The sequence below is a fragment of the Orycteropus afer genome, unplaced genomic scaffold (genome assembly GCF_000298275.1).
Source record: "Orycteropus afer afer isolate SDZICR_OR568_19922 unplaced genomic scaffold, OryAfe1.0 scaffold00038, whole genome shotgun sequence".
NCBI lineage: Eukaryota > Metazoa > Chordata > Mammalia > Tubulidentata > Orycteropodidae > Orycteropus > Orycteropus afer.
The window spans coordinates 13,466,916-13,488,252 of record NW_006921625.1 but is presented as its reverse complement, the minus strand read 5'-3'; the positions used below and the strand labels follow the sequence as shown (position 1 = coordinate 13,488,252).

General features: G+C 54.4%; 1 protein-coding gene across 1 annotated transcript in view; it reads left to right on the top strand.

The window, feature by feature from the left end:
- Nucleotides 1-20,931, top strand: part of GRK5 (G protein-coupled receptor kinase 5) — a 157,192-nt gene extending 136,261 nt beyond the window's left edge. Inside the window, exons 10-16 of the mRNA XM_042780412.1 lie at nucleotides 321-358; nucleotides 1,973-2,062; nucleotides 3,711-3,919; nucleotides 9,431-9,568; nucleotides 14,608-14,745; nucleotides 15,889-16,020; nucleotides 20,833-20,931. Coding sequence (XP_042636346.1) covers nucleotides 321-358; nucleotides 1,973-2,062; nucleotides 3,711-3,919; nucleotides 9,431-9,568; nucleotides 14,608-14,745; nucleotides 15,889-16,020; nucleotides 20,833-20,931 — 844 coding nt within the window. The remainder of the gene's footprint in view (nucleotides 1-320; nucleotides 359-1,972; nucleotides 2,063-3,710; nucleotides 3,920-9,430; nucleotides 9,569-14,607; nucleotides 14,746-15,888; nucleotides 16,021-20,832) is intronic.
- Nucleotides 20,932-21,337: the final 406 nt, after the last annotated feature.

The window sequence follows — 21,337 nt, the reverse complement described above, 5'->3', positions numbered from 1 at the left end:
TAGTTTAGCAGCCGGTTGCAAACCACTTGTGCCACCCCAGGACCCTGGACTGTTGCCAGGACTGGCCCTTACCTTCCCCGGTAACCTCCAGGGTCAGAGCCACTTTCGGCAAATGGCAGCATCTATTTAGTGAACTACTGGAAGGAGGGACATTGGCTGGAGCCTGCCCCGACCCAGAGGGACCAGGCAGCCTGGGCCAAGAGGTAGGCAGGAAACACCCTGTGGTTGCTCAGGCCTGTTTGTCCCACGGTGTCACCCAGACGCCCGTGTCCTGGCCGCCCAGAGCCCCCACTCAGATGCTTGCTGTCTTTCCCTTTCAGAGATCTGAAACCTGAGAATATCCTGTTAGATGATTATGGTAAGTAGGGGAACCGCTCGGGACACCCTTTCCCTAGTCCGTAACTGAGGTGAGCGTCACAACCCTAGGGCACCAAGGTCCCCAGAGCCTGAGGGACAACGACACAGGAGACTGCTGTGGGACACGGGGCGGGGGGCAGCAGCTCCATGCCTTCTCCTCAGTCTTGCTCTCCTGGGTGGAGCCGTCAGTGTGGACAGTCAGTGTGGCCCGGCGAAAAGAGAGAAGGAGTCCATAGTTTCGAAAACAGTGGGCAGGTCACTTAACTTTGGAACGTTTTCTCTGCATCCCATCTTCCTTGTGTGTAAAGTGGAAACCACGGGCCCTGCCCTGCCTGCTTCGGCGGGGGGGGCCCTACGAGACAGTGTGAGGGAAATTGTTTCCCGTGGCCAACTGCAAACGCATCTGGCATTGGTATTCATGCGTTATCATGGTTATTTCTCTAGAAGGGGGTGGGGGCTGGTGTTAAACACAACGATAACCCTGCCTGGGTCCTTAGCCTCTCACCTCGGGGAGGGTTTTACATCTTTTATCTCACAGGATGTTCACACTCCCAGAAAGGGTGGAGTTGCTAGCACTGGGCCCATTTTACAGATATCAAGGCTGAGGCTTGGAGGAGCCAACTCACCAGGGGTGCCCAGCAATATCAGGGACATGGCTGCTCCCCACCAATGTCCCAGTTGCCAGGTGGCACCAAGTGGAAAAAGGCGGAAAGAGAGAGGCGGGTCCTTGGACCTGGGAGAGGTTTATGGGTGATGCCTCCCGTGAGGGGAGCAGGCAGAGCGGACCCAGGGCTTACCGCCCCTCTGTGAATGAGCCCCAAGCCCACATGGGGCCCTTGATCCCTGCTGCTCTCAGTGCCCACCACTAATGGCTCACATCCCATCCTCCCCTTTCCTGCCTTTGTCAAGGACCCGGTGAGCTGAGAAACCCCTGCAACTCCAGCCCAGCAGGGGTTGCTGGACCTGGGCCCTGCTGAGGCTGGTCTGGTGGGGGCTTTGGCACCTACAGGCAGGGAGCGAAAGGGTAGAACGTGACATGACCCCACCTCAGCACAGTGGCCTCTCAGCTTCTGGGGTCAGCATCAGACTGTGGACCCCAGTTCCATCCCCCAAGCCGCACCAGGCCCAGCCCAGACAGCTCCTTTCTTGCTTCTAAAGGGAAGAAACAAACAGCCCTAAAGACCAGCAGGGCAGGGAGCCGCTCCCCAAGCAAGTTGTGTGAAACATCAGGAGCACCCCACACTTTCCCAGGAAGCAGTCCCAGAATCAGGGCAAGACTTCAACTTCATGACCTCAGCCTTCCAAGAAGCCCCTTAGGGCATTTTATGAGGCAGGTCAGCCAAAGTCCAGGCAAATCCAGGAATCCTGGGACTTCATGTTTTGTGCCTAAAAAGGAATGACTTGCCGTACTCTCCAACACCTGGGCCCCCGAAGGTCTTACAGGCACCCAGAGATAGCAGATTAGCATCACGGTCTCCATTGTTCAGATGGAAATCCTGAGGTTCAGAGAGGCTGAGTGCCTGGCCTAAGGTCACCACAGCAAGGCACTGCTCAGAGAGGGCCAGACAGCCACAGGCCCGTCCCACGGACCCCACCGACCCTGCTCTCCCTTCAGGCCACATTCGGATCTCAGACCTGGGCCTGGCCGTGAAGATCCCCGAGGGAGACCTTATCCGAGGCCGGGTGGGCACCGTGGGCTACATGGGTAAGTGCCAGTGGGGCCCACACATTCGCACACTGAGCCTCCCGAGTCCCCTCCCCTCACCTCTCTTTGTGTGACCCCCATCAGAATTAGGGTCATGGTCTCCCATGGATTCATGCAGTGGGAGGTCGTAGCCAGGTCAGGGTGGAGTGAAGGGGCCCCAGGGTGTGGCTGGACTAGACAAAGCTCTCTGCAGCCCCCAGCCCCCTGCCCCCTGTGTCTCAAAGCCAGGCCCCTCTCCAGGGTCAGAGGACAGGTGTGGATACAACAATGCTCAGGGAGACCACATGAAAGAAGTGGTCCAGTGGGCAGCCCCTCAGGAACCCCCGAGAGGAGGGAGGCCCTGGGAATGTGCTCAGGGAGGAGAAGAGAGCACTGCTGGCTGTGCCACTGAGCATGACACTAAGGAGGGACCAGCCGTGGGCTCCCACCCGTCCTTCTCCAGCTGCCCGAGACCGTCATCCTGGGACAGCAGGGAAGAGCCCAGAGCTCAAGTCTGGTCCCCCAGAGCCCCCCTTCTAACTGAGGACGGCACTGGGCTTCCCCTTGCACAGCTTGCATGCCCTCGCTCACCCAGGGGACCCAGAGAGAGCCCTCTATTGCCCCCGGCCAGGCCAGCGCCAGTGCAGCTGAACTGGGTTCTGTGTCTGATGCTGGGAGGTACTGTCCAGGTTCATGACATTGGGGCTGTGAGTCTGTGAGTGTGTGTTTGCCGGTATGAATGCCGACAGGTAGATGACGGATGAATGGTTGGATAAATAGGTAGGCAGTAGATGAATCGATGATAGATAACCCAGAAACCAAAACCACTGCCATCTGGTCAATTCTGACTCACAGCAACCCCGGAGGACAGAGTAGAACTGCCCCCATGGGGTTTCCAAGGCTGTAAATCTCTATGAAAGCAGGTTTCCTCTTTCTCCCACAGAGCAGCTGGTGACCTTTTGGTTAGCAGCCCAGTGCATCCCCACTGCTCCACCAGAGTTCTAGATGATAGAGAGCGATACCTAGATAGATACATGCAGAGACAGGTTCACAGATATGGACAGACAGAGATGAGTACATAGTATCAGGTATCCACCTGCAGGATGCATGTGCACCTACTGTGCTTGCATCTGTCCCCTTCTGCACACGCATGTGCATGCATCTGGCTGCACATCCTTGGCTGTGTGCCGACCAGCACGTGCAGCTGGGTGGCTTCCAGATGTGTGTGCCTGTCGATGGAATTCATCTTTTTTGCACTTTTGTGCTTAAAGTAGGGGCGGGAGCCATATGTAGAGACTGGGAATTCTAGATATGTTTAAAGTTATCTCCTTTGGGTGGACACACCTTCTTCATTCCCTGAAACAAATGCATGTCCAACACCTGCTGTGTGCCAGGAACTCAATATGGATAAGGCAGCTCAGGTTCCAGCAGCAGGCCATTTCCACCCACTGTGGTCAGGGTTCTGAAGTCACAGAGTCCTTTGGGGACACAGAGTATAGCGATCAGAGCAGGCTTCCTGGAGGAGGTGGTATTTATAATAATTAATGGGTAGGAGTTAGCAGGAGGATGAGTGCCCTGGCCATATGGAGCAACCCTGGCCCGTGTGCCCAGGTTCTGTCCTACTCCCAGTTTTCTCTCACTTCTGCCGTGCACCCCTGCTCTGCCCCAGCTCCAGAGGTCCTGAACAACCAGAGGTACGGCCTGAGCCCCGACTACTGGGGCCTGGGCTGCCTCATCTACGAGATGATAGAGGGCCAGTCGCCCTTCCGAGGCCGCAAGGAGAAGGTGAAGCGGGAGGAGGTGGACCGCCGGGTCCTGGAGACCGAGGAGGCTTACTCCCACAAGTTCTCTGAAGAGGCCAAGTCTATCTGCAAGATGGTGAGTCCAGTGAGTCAGATGTTGCCCTGCGGTTGGGTATCCAGCCAGAAACCAGGGTCAGGACACACTTGGGCTAGATGGTGAATCGCCAAGCCAAAGGAGCCCAGGCTCGTGCAGTGGGCAGGGTGGTCATCAAAGGCTTCCAAAAGAAAGCCTAGGACAAAGGTGGGAGGCAGGGGGCCCTGTGACCAAGGAGCTAAGGTGGACAGTGGGAAATGGCCTCCTCTCCAGCAGGCTTGGTTGGGGGAGTCAGGGTAGAGAAGAGCTGTTCCCTAAGATGCTAGGGACCCTTGGGGCAGACCCCTGCCCTTGACCTCGGGCCTCTGGTCCCTCCATCTCTGGATGGATCCCAGGGCTGTGGTGAGTGTGATATTGTCACAGCCTTTGAACATCTTATAACCAAGTTTTCCATCCACTAAACTTGATGCCAGTGTCAGTGGGCTGTGAGATTTGACCTGGCCACAAACAGGGCACACGGGCTGGGTGACAGGCCAAATAGGAAGCCAGGTAGCAGAGGGAGTGACAGGAGTCATCGAGACTGTTAGAGCTGGGAGTGAGGACCACCCTGGACCACCACCATCACCTACCCACCGGGCCCACCCAGGAGCAGGCCCTCTGACTCTGCCTGGGAAGAAGAGCTGTAGCTTTGTGGGAGACAGCCACTCCCCATCCCTGCCTGGCTCTCAGGCTCCTGTGTACCCACCCAGGACACTACGGGACCCTTTTCCCCTGGTACCGGGCACAGCTGTGCTGCCGCTTGGCAGGCAGCTGCCCTCCATTGCAGCCGCGTGCAGACAGGAAGGGGAAGTGGCTTGAGCCCCAGACTTGCCCTCCCTCCACCTGGCCGCACCTGGAGCACCAGGTGGGTGAGGGGCAGGATGCACCTGGTAAGGGGCTGTCTTCTCCCCACCTGTCTGAATTCACAGGGGCCCTGGGCTGGCTCCACCGTGCACATAAACTACCCAGGCTGGAGTTTCAGAAAGTGCAGCCCAGGGAGTTGATTTAAGCCACAAAGCTTCTGCTTCCAGAAAACCTCAGGCTGCATTGCCTGGGCCCTCCCCAGTGGTGGCCGTTCACTCTGCTCCACCACTTCCTCCTCCCAGCTCACTCTCACGTCACAGTAGCCATGGGAGGAAGGGTTTCCAACTGCAAAGGAAGGACACATATGTCCTTTACAGGTGTGAGAGATGCTGAGGGAGGGTCACTGACACACACCCAACCACAAGCCCCCCCCCCGGGCAGCCACGCAGCAGGTACCTACCTGCACTCCTGGGGCCTCAAAGAAACTGGATGGTGCCCACAGGCAGAGCCGGATGGGGCACAGGAGGGACCATGCGGCAAAGCTCAGCTAAGGGGAGAGGCGGGGCCTGGGGATTTGTGAAAGCCAGGAGGCTGACAAACACTTGGTTGTGTCCTATTCAGTGGCAAGGTGTCTGTGTGGCCACACTGGACAAGGGATAGAAGTAGAGGTCAGACAGTTACGGTCACAGAATCACCAGCTGGCCCCAGGTCAGGGTCAGGAATTAGAGAAGCAGGTCTTGAGAGACCCCAGCAGGACACAGGGCGTGCTGAGAGGATGGGGAGTGGGAGAGCACCTCAGCCATCCACCCTTGGCTCCTGGCTTTTTGGCGGGGATTCCCAGCTGCAGCCAGGGCCAGTGCTGTTGGCCCTCTGCCGCCTCCTGGTGGCCACTTAGGAAAGGCGGCAGCCGAGCCTGCTGTGCGGGGCACTCCTGGACCCATGGGTGCAAAGCTTCAAACCCATGTCCCTGTCACATTTCTTTGGTGGAAGCTGTTTGTGCCCAAATGCCACGGCCCTCCAGTGTTGCCCTGTCTTCTCTTACAAACAACCCTGGGGTCTTGGAATCCTGATCTTGGGCCTTCTCTGTGCCTTAACCGGAGCTCTTGCTCTCTGGTGCAGCCACCAGGCGTGTCTGCCCCGCCCGTCCTCCGATGCCAGCTTAGGACAGATGTCTTCTATAAAGGAGGCCTGGGGCCGTGGGACTGTTTCCCAGGCTCTGAGCTGACCTGGGGGCCAGCAGCTCCAGGCCTGCCTGCTTAAGAAGGCCGCTCCACAAACAATACGGAAAGCAGTCTCTGGCCCCAGACGTCCCCTCCTTCCATCTTGGCAGCCACAGCCCTCCCCCAGCCCCTGTTGTTGTTAGGTGCCATCACGTTGGCACACCGCCCGGTCCTGCACCATCATCACAGTCCTTGCGGTTTCATCTTTAGCTGTGGTGGTTGGTGCGTAAATTTGAAGTCATTGCATTAACTGCTCTTCCTTGTAGGCGTATGGATGTTACCCTAACACTGACAGCGTTGTACTTCAGGACAGACCTTGAAGTGTTCTTTTAGATGATGAATGCCACACCATTCCCCTTCAATTTGTCATTCCCGGCATGGTTGTCTGATTCAGCGTGGCCGATACTAGTGCATTTCAGCTCACTAATGCTTAGGGTATTGGTCTCTATGCATTCCATTTCATTTTTGACAATTCCAATTATCCTAGACTCATACTTTACACATTCCGTGTTCCGATTATTCGTGATTTCTGCAGCTGTTTCTTCCCATTTTGAGTCACGCCCCACCAGCAAATGAAGGTCCTGAAAGCTTTACTCCATGCACGTCATTAAGGTCCACTCTACTTTGAGGGAGCTCTGGTGGTGTAGTGCCTAAGGCATTTGACTGCTAACCAGAAGGCTGGCGGTTCAAACCCACCAGCCACTCCTCGGAAGGAAGGCTGGGTAATCTACTTTCGTAGTGATACTGTCTGGGAAACCCAAGGAGGGGTCGCTATGAGTCAGATTTGACTCAACGGCAGTGAGTTTGGTTTAGAGGAGACAGCTCTTCCTCAGTCATATTCTGAGTGCCTTGTGACCTGAGGGGCTCCTCTTCCAGTGTGTATCAGACAGCGTTTCTCTGCTATTCATTAAGTTTCCCATGGCCAATTGTTTCAGAAATGGATGGCCCCATACTTCTTCCTAGTCTGTTTTACGGAAGCTCTGCTGAAACCTGTCCATCATAATTGACCGGACCGGTATATGGAAAAATGGTGGTGTGGCCTCCAGCCTCACAGCAACACACAAACCATCACAGTACAACAGACTGACAGACGAGTGTTGCCCCCTCCCCCGCCCCTGGGCTTTGGTAACTCACTCTTTATGCCCAGTGCCCCCGTGTCCAGGCCCAGCCCCCCAGCCCCACTGCCCTCCAGGCCCACCCGCACTCCCTCTGTCCTACTCCCCGGCCCCAGCCCTCTGCTATCTCTGAGTCCTCCTCCTCCAGGAAGCCAGCTGTCCCTGCCTGCCCCCCTGCCCCAGCTCATACCATCTCTCCCTCCTGCTTCTGGTGTGGGCACCACTCACCTGTGGAACAGGCAGCAGTATGAGTTGGAATCGACGCGACAATAACGGGTTGGGTTGGCGCTTGCACCCTGCCTTTGATTCCTGCTTGTGCAGAGGAGTTGGGGGGTGCCCTTGAGTGGAAGCAGCTTGGCTATAAGCTCTGCTGGCTCCTGTGGGCCCCTTCCCAGAGGAAGCCCTGCAGAAGGAAACAAGGACACCTGGGTCCTGGAGAGGTATCTCCTCATTTCTCCAAGGGCCCAGGCCTCTTGGGGCCCGCTCAGTTTGTCATTCCCAGAAGACCCCCAGCTGGTCAGATGATTGGGATAAACGGTCACCAGCCCTCCCCAACCCAAGCCCCTCAGAGGCCATAAAATCTACCCTCCCTGCTCCAGCGCCTCCTGCTGCCCATGTGGGGAAGTACAACCGCCAGTAACTGTCCCAGGGACCAGGGTGGGAAAAGCCTTCTCATGGCTTCTGGAAGGTAGCTTTGCCTGGCCTCTACCCACCTCTCCCCCACATCTCCCTTTCACTCCCCAAGGCCTCTTCACTCCTAGAAATACTCCTCACCCCTCTTCTGCCTGGTTTACTCAGATGCCCACTCCAGACCACCCCCAGGCATCACCTCCTCCAGGGAGCCTTCCCTGACCTGCCTGTCCTCTCTCATCATGCTTTGTTCTGCTCCCACGGCCCCTATCTGGCATTTGTCCCCACTGTGATTTGACAGTAATCTGTGCAGATTCCCCTCCAGCCTGACCTCCTGGAGGCAGCCCGACTGCTCTGCTCCCCACTGCCCCCAGCCCAACACAGGGCTGCCCATGCAAGCCTGTATGCAATATGAATATGCCCCACGGCACACCAAGGGTGTGGGTGAAGCAGCACCTGGACCGCCTCAGGGCGCAGCACTCCCACCTTGATTTTAGTGTAACGGCAAACAGTAGGCACCAGCTGTCTACAGTGCTGAGGGGGGAAGGGGGAAAAGACCCACGTGGCCAGCACACTGGGGGTGTAGGGGGCAGAGCCCTGTAGCCACCCGGCTGCCCTCCCCCTTCATCAGTGACTGCCCGTCTGCTCCCTCCTGCCTCTATCTCCCTGTCTCTCCTGCGCGTGGAGCCTCTTCCCCCCACTCACCTTCCTGCCTCAGGATTCTGAGGAGGACATCGTCAGCCCAACCATCCCTGGCTCCCACTGCCCCCAGATCCACAGCCCATGTCCTGACCTGGCCTTCAGGGCCTCCCCCACCTCTCCTCCACCAGCTCCTTCACACTGACAGACCCCACACCCTCATTCGTCAGGTTGACTCGAAGACATGGTGTCCCCAAAACACGCCTAGGGGCCTCCCCACTGTTGTAGCACTTACCATCCCTCCTCCTGAGTGCCTGTCCCTCCCGCCTCCAGAAAGCCCAGCTTGCAGGACTCAACTCACTGGCCCTTCTCTGTGAAGCTGGAGCCCACTTGAGTGCCACTGCCCCAGGGTGCCGTGTCTGGGCCCCCAAAATGCCACAGCTCTGGGCCAAGCCCCTCATCGGCAGGGTTTGCACCACTAGGCTGTCCTGGCGATGCCATCAAGTCCGTTTTTGACTCAGCACCTCCATTGATAGAGAGCAGCCCACAGTGTTTTCTGCAACCTGTACGGGAGATTATCAGGTCTTACTCACGTGGAACCACTGGGTGGGTTTGAACTGCCAGCCTTTCAGTTAGCTCTGGGCACATAACCTTTGTGCTACCAGGGCTCCTGCCCAGTAGCTTCTAGTCTCCAGTGTACTTGCTGGTTGAGGAAGTGACTGAGAGAGGCCCACAGACGAGCTCCTGCCCCTTGTTGCTCACCTGCAGCAGAAGAGGTAATGCTTTTCCGTCCACACATTCCACTAACCTGGATGGTCCCCACCGTGTGCCAGGCCCTGCTGTCTGGTCACAGGAAGAAACAAACAACATGTCTGCTCCCTGGGGGCCACAGGCATCTAACTGCACCGTGAGCAGGCAGCAACAGAGCACAAAAGGTCACGGACGGCAACCTGGGGATGTGAGGCCTTAGCAGTGGCCGTTGGCACCTGGCGGAGGTGCAGATATTGCAGTGGGCAGAGGTGGGGAGGGCTCAGGGACAGACACGTGTGAAAGGGAGATGACCACAGGCACTCCAAGGCCACGTGGGCCCTGTCTCTCCATCACAGCTGCTCACCAAAGATGCAACGCAGAGACTGGGCTGCCAGCAGGAGGGGGCCGCAGAAGTCAAGAGACACCCCTTCTTCAGGAACATGAATTTCAAGCGCTTGGAAGCTGGGATGTTGGACCCTCCCTTTGTTCCAGATGTGAGTAACCTTCCCATTGCCAGTTCTATGTGTCCAATGTCCCGTGCCACTCTTCCCAGCAGCCTTCTCCCAGAGCTGTCCCTCCATTCAACAGCTAATGTGAGGGTGTGTGGCACCTGCTGTCTTCATGGGGCGCAGAGTGCCCATGCCTCCTTACCTCCTGGCCACTCCCTGCCGGACGTTGCAATTAACCTTGATGCCAGGCAGTGCAGGCCGGAGGTGAGCCTGGGAGTCCCACTCTGGTCACCTGGAGACTTGCGTGCTTGTCCAGGCCTGGGCAATGTGGGCAAATCCTTCCTCTCATCCTGTTTCCTCGCCTGTGTGATGGGGTTAGTGATACCCATTCTTGCCACTGTCCAGGGACTTGAAGAGTGCTCTAAGACTGACTGGGAAGCTTTCCAGAGCATGGGACCCAGCTGTTCAGTCTAACCAGCGTGTGTAGAGGGCCTCCTGTCCGTGCTATGCCCCAGTCCGGGCCCAGGGGTACAGTGATGAACAAGGCGAGGCCCCAGCAGCACCCAGTGCTCACGATACAGTCACATCTTCCCCAGGGCTGAGGTCCCCAAGTCAGCGTGTGAGGTGGGAAGCCAGTTAAGTCCCAGTTGCCATTGACAGTCCCCTAAGTGGTCTGTGAAGCACAGGCTCAAAGGAGCCAGACCAGGGGAAGCAGGGCAGGCTCGTGCCCCACGGTCTTTGCTGCTGCAAGAGTCCTTGTCAGGTGCGGCGCTCCGGGCCTGCACTGTGCAAGTCCAAGGAGTCCCTCACCAGGAAGGCCAGCTTGTGGCTCCTCTTGTCGAGGCCGTGGGAGCAGACGTGTTCTGAAGCTGGCTTGTTTCCCCTTGGAAGAAGTGACTAGTACACCTCTTCCTAACTCCTGTTCGGTAACTTCATGCGGTGGCTTGAAATCAACCACGATACAGTATTTACACCACGGGAACTGGCACACACTACCGACCAGGGCTTTCTCATTTCTCTCCCTCTGAACTGTTTGTAGATGTTTTCCAGTCCTCGTTACTCTGGCGCCCGTCGCAGGGGAGAGGCCCCAGTCACCCGGGGCAGGGCAGGAGGGCAGCTGCAGGTTTGGGGAGCCTCAGGCCCTGCTGCGTGCTGAGCAGTGTCCGTGCATCCACACCCCTGACCCCATCTGCCAGCTCCAGCGTCAGGGCTGGGGGGCTCACCAGATCGTGCTTTGTGGGAGAAGGAAGGAGCTGTTGGACATATAAAATGTCTTTGGATCCTACAAACTTGACCTCTAGGGAGACTTCAACTGATGGTGGGGGGAATGTGGATCACAGAATCTGCTCTCTGGCTGCACCTTGGAATCATCTGGGGAGCATTCAACAATAGCAACCTGGGCCCGGCCCCGAGACTCTGATGTCACTGATCTGGGCAAGGCTGGGCGTCAGCACTTTTTTAACTTTTCATTTTGATTTGGGTGGAGGTTTACAAAGCAATTGGTTTCATGACCTTGACTGCAGTCCCCACAAAGTAACAGCGCTCCCACTTCCTCCCTGTGTCCCCTTCCCCTTCGTCCTTCTCTCCTGTCCCTTCCTGCCTTCTGAGCAGCTGTCCCTGGGCAAATGCTGCCCTTTAGAGCTCCTATAGTTAATTGTTCTAAGGAGTGTGTACCTCCCTGGTGTCATTGTTCAGCTCATGGGCCTATTGTTTGGCTGAAAGTTGAGCCTCAGGGTTGGGTGCTGCGTGGGGTTTGGGATTTCTAAAAGGCAGGTGACATTAAAGTGGGCCAGGGTTGAGAGCCTCTGTGTTACAGGAAATGCCACCAGCTGGGCGTTTGTGTGTTTGCTGAGGCCTATGGGAATGGCTGGGAGCTCTGGTAGCATAGTGGTTAAAGCACTTGACTGCTAACCAGAAGGCTGGTGCAAACCCACCAGCCACTCCTCGGAAGGAAGGCTGGGCAATCCTACTTCTGTAGTGATACTGCCTCGGAAACCCAAGGAGGGGTCACTATGAGTCGGGCCGACTCCACAGCACATAACATAACAATGGGAATGGCTGGGAGCTCTGGTAGCATAGTGCCTAAGGCACTTGACTGCTAACCAGAAGGCTGGCAGTTCAAACCCACCAGCCACTCCTCGGACCTAGTGATACTGCCTTGGAGGGGTCGCTATGAGTCAGGTCCAACTCAAAGGCACATAACAACAACAACATGGAAATGGCCACTGGTTGGCCTCCCAGCAACCACACACGACGACCACGTGAAGTTGTTTTGATGTAGTTACAGTATAACTGGGTTAATGTGAGGTGGGCACCCAGGCTGGGGCAAAGGTTCTGGAACCCAGTCTGCCATCCCGGGTTGCCTTTTGCTGTGGTGGTAACAGGATCAGATTAGTCACTCACGCAGGAAATCTCTCTTGATCTCCCAGCATGTTTCAGGCCCTGTGCCAGGCATTGGGGGACCCTGTGCTGAACGAAACATGCAGTTTCCTTCGTGGAATTTACAGTCTGAGGAGAGATGTTAACAAATGGGAAGTCTTGGGGGCCAGGGGAGGCTTCTGTGAGGAGCTGCTTGTGATGTAGGGTGCTCTATAAGTAGGGTGACCAGCTGGCCTCACCAGGCCCGGGCCCAGGTCTGTTTTAGCACTGGAAGTCAAGCATCCCAGAAACCTGGCCGGCCAGCCACCCTAAGTGTGACCCTCATCAGGAGGACAAGGTAGGAGAGCCAAGCACTGTGTGTGGTGGGTGCAGAGCAGACGCAGCACTCGGGCCACTGTCCTTCCTCAGCTCCACAGTGCCCTCTGTGGCCCATGGACCCTTGCACCCAGACACAGAGGTTGGAAGTTGCAGGCATTGAGCACAAAGCCCCTGTGTGCTCCCCTACTCCCCACTCTCCACCCACCTGCCTCCCCTCCCTACCTGCCCCTCCTGCCCTGCCCAGGCACCCCCAGGAGCCAGGCCAGCCTTTTGGGCAACCACCAGGCTGTTCCCAGACCACCTTGGGGACTATTACCTCGTCCCTAAACCACAAGCAGATTAGTAATATTCCTTATCCCGACAAACTCTTTAAACCACAATGAGTGTATTCCAAAGAAAACTCAACCAGCGATACCATGAAATGGTGAATTTTAGAGTGTTAAAGGTTTTTCTATTAGAGTTTAAAAATACATACTTATTGCCCGCCCCCTTTTTCTTTAATGCTCCGCTGCAGTGCCATGGGTGTGTGGCTGTACCGTTGCCAGCCCCCTGCTCAGAAGGGCCTCACGCTGGGTTTAACCCTCTGCTGTCGCGTCTTGAAACTCATTGAGGAAGGGGTGCCATTTCATTTTGTACTGGCCAATCTCAAAGTCCTGTTTTCCCACTCAGCCTGTTATACTGGAGTCTTGGCCACCATCATCAGCCCCCACGGGTCCTTGGGCCCCGCAAGGCAGGACTGGAGAGCTCCAGAAAGTGCAGGGCGGCGGGAGACCAGTGCTGGAATCCTTCACGCTCCGTCACCCTGGCCACAGATTCCAACATTCCCACCTTCGAATTAGCGGAACTGAGCCTTGAACCCGGAGCTCTGGTGGCTTAGTGCCTAAGGCATTTGACTATTAACACCATGAAGGCTGGTGGTTCAAACCCACCAGCCATTCCTTGGAAGGAACATTGGACAATCTACTTCCCTAAAGATTTACTGCCTTGGAAACCCAAGGAGGGGTCACTATGAGTCAAATCAACTCAACAGTAATGAGTTTGGTTTGGTTTTCTTGGGGGGGGTGCTTGGGCCAAGGATGAGGGGCAGGAGACAGAGGTGGCCCTGTGCTCATCTCAGTGAATGCCTCATGGTCAGAACCCCGCCCCCTCCCGCAGCCCCTGGGATGCTTCTGCCCCCAGACCACAATCCTAGACTGGCCCAGTCATCTCTGTGTGCCCTGGCAGAGAGCCACCATCCGTGCTGGATGGATGAGTGCCATCAAAGACATCACCACCATAATGATACGCTCACAGCTGCAGCGCCAGGCCGTGAAGGGCCAGTACTTTTATTATCCCCATTTTGCAGGTGAGGAAACTGAGGCCTGGGGGTGCTAGGTGGCTCCCCGAAAGTTCCTTAGCCCCAGAGGGAGATGCCAGCCCAGGTGCCAATCCACTACCCCCCACTGCCCTCCACTGAGGGGCCTGAGGGCCTCCCGGGATGCCCCCCTTGGCTGTGTTTCCCCTCAAGGCAGAGGCCCCTCTATGGAGGAACAGCCAGAGGCCCCACATAGGGGCCAGCCCATAGAAATGACTTTGGAGACCTGGCCGCCTCCCTGACTAGATGGGCTCCCTTGGTGGGTGCCGTTGGGTCAATTTCTTCTCAGAGCCACGCCATGTGACAAAGCAGAACTGCCCCAGGGGGTTCCTGGAATGTAGCCTGCGAGAGCAGATGGCCAGGGCCTTCTCCTGGGAAACTGGGCGATTGGAACTGACCACCTTCCTGGAATGTAGCCTGCGAGAGCAGATGGCCAGGGCCTTCTCCTGGGAAACTGGGCGATTGGAACTGACCACCTTTCAGTTAGCAGGAGCCCTGGTGGCGCAGTACCTGAGGCACTTGACTACTAACCAGAAGGCTGGCGGTTCAAACCCCCAGCCACTCTTCGGAAGGAAGATGGGGCAATCTACTTCCGTAGTGATGCCGCCTCGGAAACCCAAGGAGGGGTCACTATGAGTCGGATCTGACTCAATGACAGTGGGTTTGGTTTTTTGGTTTACCACTAAAGGCTTCTCAGATGGGCTTTAGGGTAACACCATCTGGCAGGGGGTGAGGATCCCCAGAGGTATGGAGGTGTGTGAGCTTAGAAGGGGGGTCCCGTCTTTCCGTTAGGCCGGCATCCTGCCACAGCCCCTGGAGGACCTGGGGTGCCCTGTGGGTAGCAAAGAGGAATGGGCACTGGGCACGGAGTCCAGACACCTCGAGTTCTTGTTACATCTCAGCTGGGGGTGTCCTTGGCGATCTGAGGGTGTATCTCAGGCTCTGGGGGGACAGCGTCAGGCTGTGCTGGACCTGTGGGGCCCAGCCCAGGGACGCCCATGTGACCCAGCCCCGTGCCTCTGTCTGGCCGCAGCCCCGCGCCGTGTACTGTAAGGACGTGCTGGACATTGAGCAGTTCTCCACCGTGAAGGGAGTCAACCTGGACCACACGGATGACGACTTCTACTCCAAGTTTTCCACAGGCTCCGTGCCCATCCCGTGGCAAAATGAGGTGCGAGGGCGGGTCGTTGCTTTGCTGGGGGCACGGGACAGACTGCCAAGTCAGCCACACCTGAGAGCTGGGTACAGTGAAGGCAGTGGCTGCTGGGTTGGGCCATAAGGCAAGTTATGGATGGCCTGTGCTGTGGAGGTCAAAAGGCGAAGCGGGTTGCAAGGAGACTGGAGTCACCACCTGTATACATAGGTGACTCCTCGAGAGGTTCTGGTGGAGGGATGTTGGAGCCAATTTGAGATGAGATGGTGGGGGTGGGGCTGACATGAGGCCCGAGGTCCTATAGAAGGGGGAGGGGATCGGAGGGAGGGAAAGGGGAATGGGGGGGTGGATCAGATGGAGGTGCAAATTAGGTGAGGCTGTGGATTCAGTAGGAGCTCTGGTGGCACAGTGGTTACGTATTCTCTGCTTACCAAAAGTTGGCAATTGGAACCCACCAGCCGTTTTGCAGCAAAAATCTATGACAGTCCTGCTCTGTATGGCTTCCAGGAAGACTGAACCTTGGAAACCCTGGGGGGCAATTCCACTCTGTCCTCTAGGGGCGCTATGGGTCAGAATCGACTCCACAGCAGTGGGTGTGGTTTGGGCTTTGCTTCCGTGAAGACTAACAACCTTGAAAACCATGTGGGGCAGTTCTACTCTGTCCTCTAGGGGCGCTGTGAGTTGGAATAGACTCAATAGCAATGGTTTTTGGGGTGGATTAGGGGCATGGGTGGATCGGGGGTATGGATTGGAGAGGTTGTGAATGGAGAGTGCATATGGATCAGGGAGGGTGGAGCTGGGGTAGTGGGGATCAGGTTAGGGTGGGGATGGATTGGGGTGGAGATGGGGGGATCAGGTCGGGGTGGGGATCAGGGGAATGCAGTTCAGAGGAGGTAGGGGCAGGGATCAGGTGGGCATGGTGGTGGGGATCGATTGGGGTGGGGATCGGGTAGCAGGAAGATGGGTACAGCCCAGGATGGTTTCTGTTTTCTTGGGGGGTGGGGGTGAGGGGAATGGGCCATGTACCCCTGGGGCAAGTCCTCAAGGCAGCTATGAAATGGAGGGGGAAGACCAGCGACTCAAGGGCCAGGCTCACCCAGCTGCCGTGGTCCTGCCCGCCCAGGGCCCTGACAGCCCTGTATTTTGGCTCTGTTTCTGCAGATGATAGAAACAGAATGCTTCAAGGAACTGAACGTGTTTGGGCCTAACGGTACCCTCTCACCGGACCTGAACAGAAACCACCCTCCAGAGCCGCCAAAGAAAGGGCTGCTCCAGCGAATCTTCAAACGGCAGGTGAGACGCCCCCATGCCTCCTGTTCTGGCCTCAGCTCTGGGGAACCCCGGCTCAGGCGTTCCCATCTGAAGCAGGAGAAGCCTGCGTGGAGACCAGAGCTGCAACTCTACACCTTGTGGGCTCAGAGAACAGGACAGGGGCAGCTTGGAAGGGCCACTCGCCTGTCTGCACCCCACGGGGGCTGAAGGGGCAGGCCAACCCATTTGCAAATGCCCTCTGGCCAAACACAGTTGACAGGTTTGCCAGCAGAGAGAGTGGCCGGGCTTCCAGTGGTCAGAAGCTCAGTCTGAGGTGATGTGCCTCATTTCCCCGTCTGTGAAACGGGGTGTAAAGTGTACCCCGCAGCAGGGCTTCTCACCCCAGCACTACTGACATTTGGGCCAGCAGATCCTTCGTCGTGATGGGGGGTCTGTTCTATGCATTGTAGGTTGTTGAACAGCATCCCTGGCCCCACCCATTTGATGCCAGTAGTATCTCCACCCCCACCCCACGTTTGTGACTATCTAAAATGTCCCCCGACAAAAAAATCGCCCCAGGTTGGGAAGCGCTGCTCTCTGGCCTCGCAAAGATGGCTCTGTCGGCAGAGCTGTAACGGAAGAGAGCAGGGAGATCCTGGAGAAGTGACCCCGCAGCACCTCACAGCCTCCGGGGCAGGACATCCTGCATCTGACATGTGACCTCCAGCTGTTGTTGTTAGGTGCCAGTGAGTCATCTCTGACTCATGGGGACCTCAGGTACAGCAGAACGAAACACTGCCCAGTCCTGTGCCAGCCCCACGATCCTTACTGTACCTGAGCCCATAGCTGCAGCCACCGTGTCAGTCCATCTCACTGAGGGCCTTCCCCTTTTTCATTGTCCTTCCACCCTACCAAGCATGACATCCTTCTCCAGGGAACGGTCCCTTCTGACAACATGACCAAAGTAGAAGAGACGAAGTCTGGCCATTCTCGCTTCCAAGGAGCATTCCGGCTGCACCTCTTCCAGGACAGATTTGTTAGTTCTTTTAGCAGTCCGTGGTATTTTCAACATTCTTCACCAACACCACAGCTCAAAAGCATAGACTCTTCTTCAGTCTTCCTTTTACATTGTCCAGCTCTCACAGGCATATGAGGCAATTGAAAATACTATGGCTTGCATCAAGCACTCCTTAGTCTTCAAGGAAATATCTTTGCTCATCAGCACTTGAAAGAGGTCCTTTGCAGCAGATTTTCCCAATGCTATATGACATCTGATATCTTGACTGCTACTTCCATTGGTGTTGATTGTAGAACCAAGTAATATGAAGTCTTTGAAAATTTCAATCTTTTCTCTATTTATCGTGATGCTGCTTATTGGTCTTCTTGTGAGGATTTTTGTTTTCTTTATATTGAGGTGTAATCCATACTGCAGACTGTAGTCTTCAGTTTTCATCAGTGTTTCAAGTCATCCTCACTTTCAGCAAGCAAAGTTGTGTTATCTGCATAACGCAGGTTGTTAATGAGTCTTCCTCCAATCCTGATGCCATGTTCTTCTTCATATAGTCCAGCTTCTCTGATTATTTGTTCAGCATACAAATTGAATAAGTATGGGGAAAGGATACAACCTGGACGCACTCTCTTCTTGATTTTAAACCATGCAGTGTCTCCTTGTTCTGTTCAAACAACAGCCTTCTGGTCTATGTACAAATTCCTCATGAGCACAATTAAGTGTTCTGAAATTCCCATTCTTCTCAATGTTACCCAAAATTTAAGATCCACACAATTGAATGCCTTTGCGTAGTGAATAAAACACAAGTAAACATCTTTCTGGTATTCTTTGCTTTGAGCCAAGATCCATCTGACAGCAGCTATGATATCCCTTGTTTCATGTCCTCTTCTGAATCCAGCTTACATTTCTGGAAGTTCTCTGTCAGTATACTGCTGTAACTGTTTTTGAATTATCTTCAGTAAGAGTTTACTTGCGTGCAATACTAATGATATTGTTCAATAATTTCCACATTCTGTGGGATCATCTTTCTTTGGAATGGGTACAAATATGGATCTCTTCCAGTCAGTTGGCCAGGTACCTGTCTTCCAAATCTCTTGGCATAACTGAGTGAGTGCCTCCAGTGCAGCATCCATTTGTTGAAACATCTCACTGGGTATTATTCCATCAATTTCTGGAGCCTTGTTTTTCACCACTTCCTTCAATGCAGCTTCAACATCTTCCTTCAATACCATTGGTACTTGATCATATGCCACTTCTGAAATGGATGAACATCGACCAGTTCTTTTTGGTCCAGTGACTCTGTATTCCTTCCATCTTTTTAGATGTTTCCTGAATCATTCAATATATTGCCCATAGAATCTTTCAATACTGCAACTCGAGGCTTAAATTTTTTCTTCAATTCTTTCAGCGAGAAAGCGTGTTCTTCCCTTTTAGCTTTCCAACTCCATGTCTTTGCACATTTCATGATAATAATTGACTCTGTCTTCTCAAGCTGCTCTTTGAAATCTTCTGTTTAGCTCTTTTATCTTGTCATTTCTTCCATTTGCTTTAGCTACTCTCCATTCAAGGACAAGTTTCAGAGTCTCTTCTGACGTCCATTTTGGTCTTTTCTTCCTTCCTGTCTTTTTCCTGGTCTCTTGCTTTCTTCATGGATGATGCTCTTGATGTCATCCCACAATTCCTCTGGTTTTTGGTCACTGGTGTTCAATGTCAAATCTATTCTTTAAATGGTCTTTAAATTCAGGAGGGATATTATCAAGGTCATATTTTGTCTCTCGTGGACTTGTTTTAATTGTCTTCAACTTCAATTTGAACTTGCATATGAGCAGTTGATGATCTGTTCCACAATCAGCTCCTGGCCTTGTGGCTGAACATATTGAGCTTCTCCATTGCCTCTTGCCACAGATGTAGTCAATCTGATTCCTGTGTACTCCATCTGGCGAAGTCCACGTGTATAGCCACAATTTGTGTTGTTGAAAAATTGCAAACAACTTATTCATTTGCAATGAATAAGTTGTTGGTCTTGCAAAATTCCATCATGTGATCTCCAGCGTTATTTCTGTCTCCAAGGCCAAATTTTTCAACTATCAGTGATTCTTCTTTGTTTCCAACTTTTGAATTCTAATCACCAGTGATAATCAGCACATCTTGATTGCATGTTTGGTCAATTTCAGACTGCAGAAGTTGGTAAAAATCTTCAATTTCCTCATCTTTGGCTTTGGTGGTTGGTACGTAAATTTGAATAATAGTAGCATTAACGGGTCTTCCTTGTAGACGTATGGATATTATCCTATCACTGACAGCATTGTACAGGACAGATCTTGAAACATCCGTTGTGATGATGAATGCCACACCATTCCTCTTCAAACTCTCAATCCCAGCATAGTAGATCATAAGTTTACCTGATTCAGAATGGCCAAAACTGGTCCATTTCAGCTCGCTAATGCCTAGGACATCAATCTTTATGCGTTCCATTTCATTTTTGACAACTTCCAACTTTTCTGTATTCGTACTTCATACATTCCACATTCCAGATATTAATGGCTATTTGCAGCTGTTTCTTCTTATATGGAGTCATGCCACTACAGCTAATGGAGGCCCTGAAAACTCTGCTTTATCCATATCCTTCAGGTCGGCTCTACTCTGATGAGACAGCTCTTTCCCGGTCAAATTTTGAGTGCCTTTCGACCTGAGGGGCTCATCTGGCACCGTGTCGGACAGTGTTTCAGGGCTATCCATAAAATTTTCCAGCAATACATCAGTGTTTCACTACTATTCATACGGTTTTCCGAGTCTGTCTCAGTCGGGAAGCTCCACCGGAACCGGTCCACCATGGCACCCCTGCTGGCACAGCTCCAGCCTCACAGCCACACACGAGCCACCACAGTACAACAGACCAACAGACAAGGTCGCCTCCCTTAGCTGTTCCAGCTGCTCTGCTCACTTCCTGGGCTTCCCCTACCTGTTCCTGCTGCCCCCGTCTGCTGCTGCTTCCTGCCCCCTGGGGCTCCCCTCAGGCTGGCAGCCAGCAAAGACTTTATTCATTGGGAAAAGGTGTTTGCCCTAGAGCTTGTCCCTGAGCTAAGGGGTGGTGTGGGCCCCATGAGTCACAGACACACAAGGACCCCCTCTTGGCCAAGCCCTTGACGAACACTGGGTCCCAGAGCTCTGGGTCCAGCACCTGGGGGCTCCCTTGCCCCTCCTGGTTCCTCACATTCCTCCTCCCCTGAGTCCCAGGAACCATGGTTCCTTTCTCTTTGATGACAGGGAAGAACGGCGACCTGTGTGTGCAGAGTAGCACTGCGCCCCAGGGTTTTCAGTGGCCAAGACCTTTCAGAAGTAGGTTGCCAGCCCTTTCTTCTGAGGAACCTCTGGGTGGCTTTGAACCACCAGCCTTTCAGCTGGGAGCCAATCACTTAACTGTTTGTACCACCTTAGGGTTTATAATCATGGCAACCAAGAGATTCAATAACTTGTCCAAGGTCACGCAGCCAGGAAGTAGTGGATCCGGTATTCAATCGGGACAGCCAGGCCCTGGGCCTGCAGCTTAACCCTTCTAGATGTGACAGGAGGGGCCGCCTCCTCCTAGATCCCGGGTTCTGTTAACTCCACACCTCTTCCCTGATGGTGTTTCAGTCACCTTGACCTTGCAGATAAAGCCCTCTGCCCCCAGGGGTGGCCGCTGGGTCTGGGTCTACAGGGAGTGAACACAAAAGTTAGCAAAACCAAGAACCACCACTGGGCAGGCAGCCACTCCCTGAGGCCCCAAGTTTCTAAGCCCCCATCTGTATGTCGGCTCCGGGCCTTGAGTCCGCCCAGAACTGACTCTCATTCTCTCTCTCCAGCATCAGAACAATTCCAAGAGTGCGTCCAATTCCAAGACTAGTTTTAACCACCACGTAAATTCAAACCATGTCAGCTCAAACTCCACTGGAAGCAGCTAGTTTCAGCCCTGGCTTTGACGTTCACAGTGGAAGCAGCCAACACCCTCCCACCGAAAGACGCGGAAACTGGTGCCCAGTGGTTGGGGGGCCCGTCGGCGCTGGGGAAGGAGGCGCCACCCCCTGGAAGCAGAGCCCCGAGGTTTCTCGGAGAGATTTCCGCTCCGGTCTGTTTTCAGAGGTGGCCCTGGAGCCGGAGTGGGTCGGGCTCTGTGAGCACACTGCAGCAGAGATCCAGTCGGCCCGGACAACTTGCACGTATTTTAATAGCGTCGTAACTAGAACTGAATTTTGTCTTTATTATTTTTAAAGAAAAGTTTTGTAAATTTCTCTATTGTCTCAGTTTACATTTTGTATATTTGTATTTAAATGAAAGTCAGACTCTGAGGGTGTAAAATTTCTGTGCAGC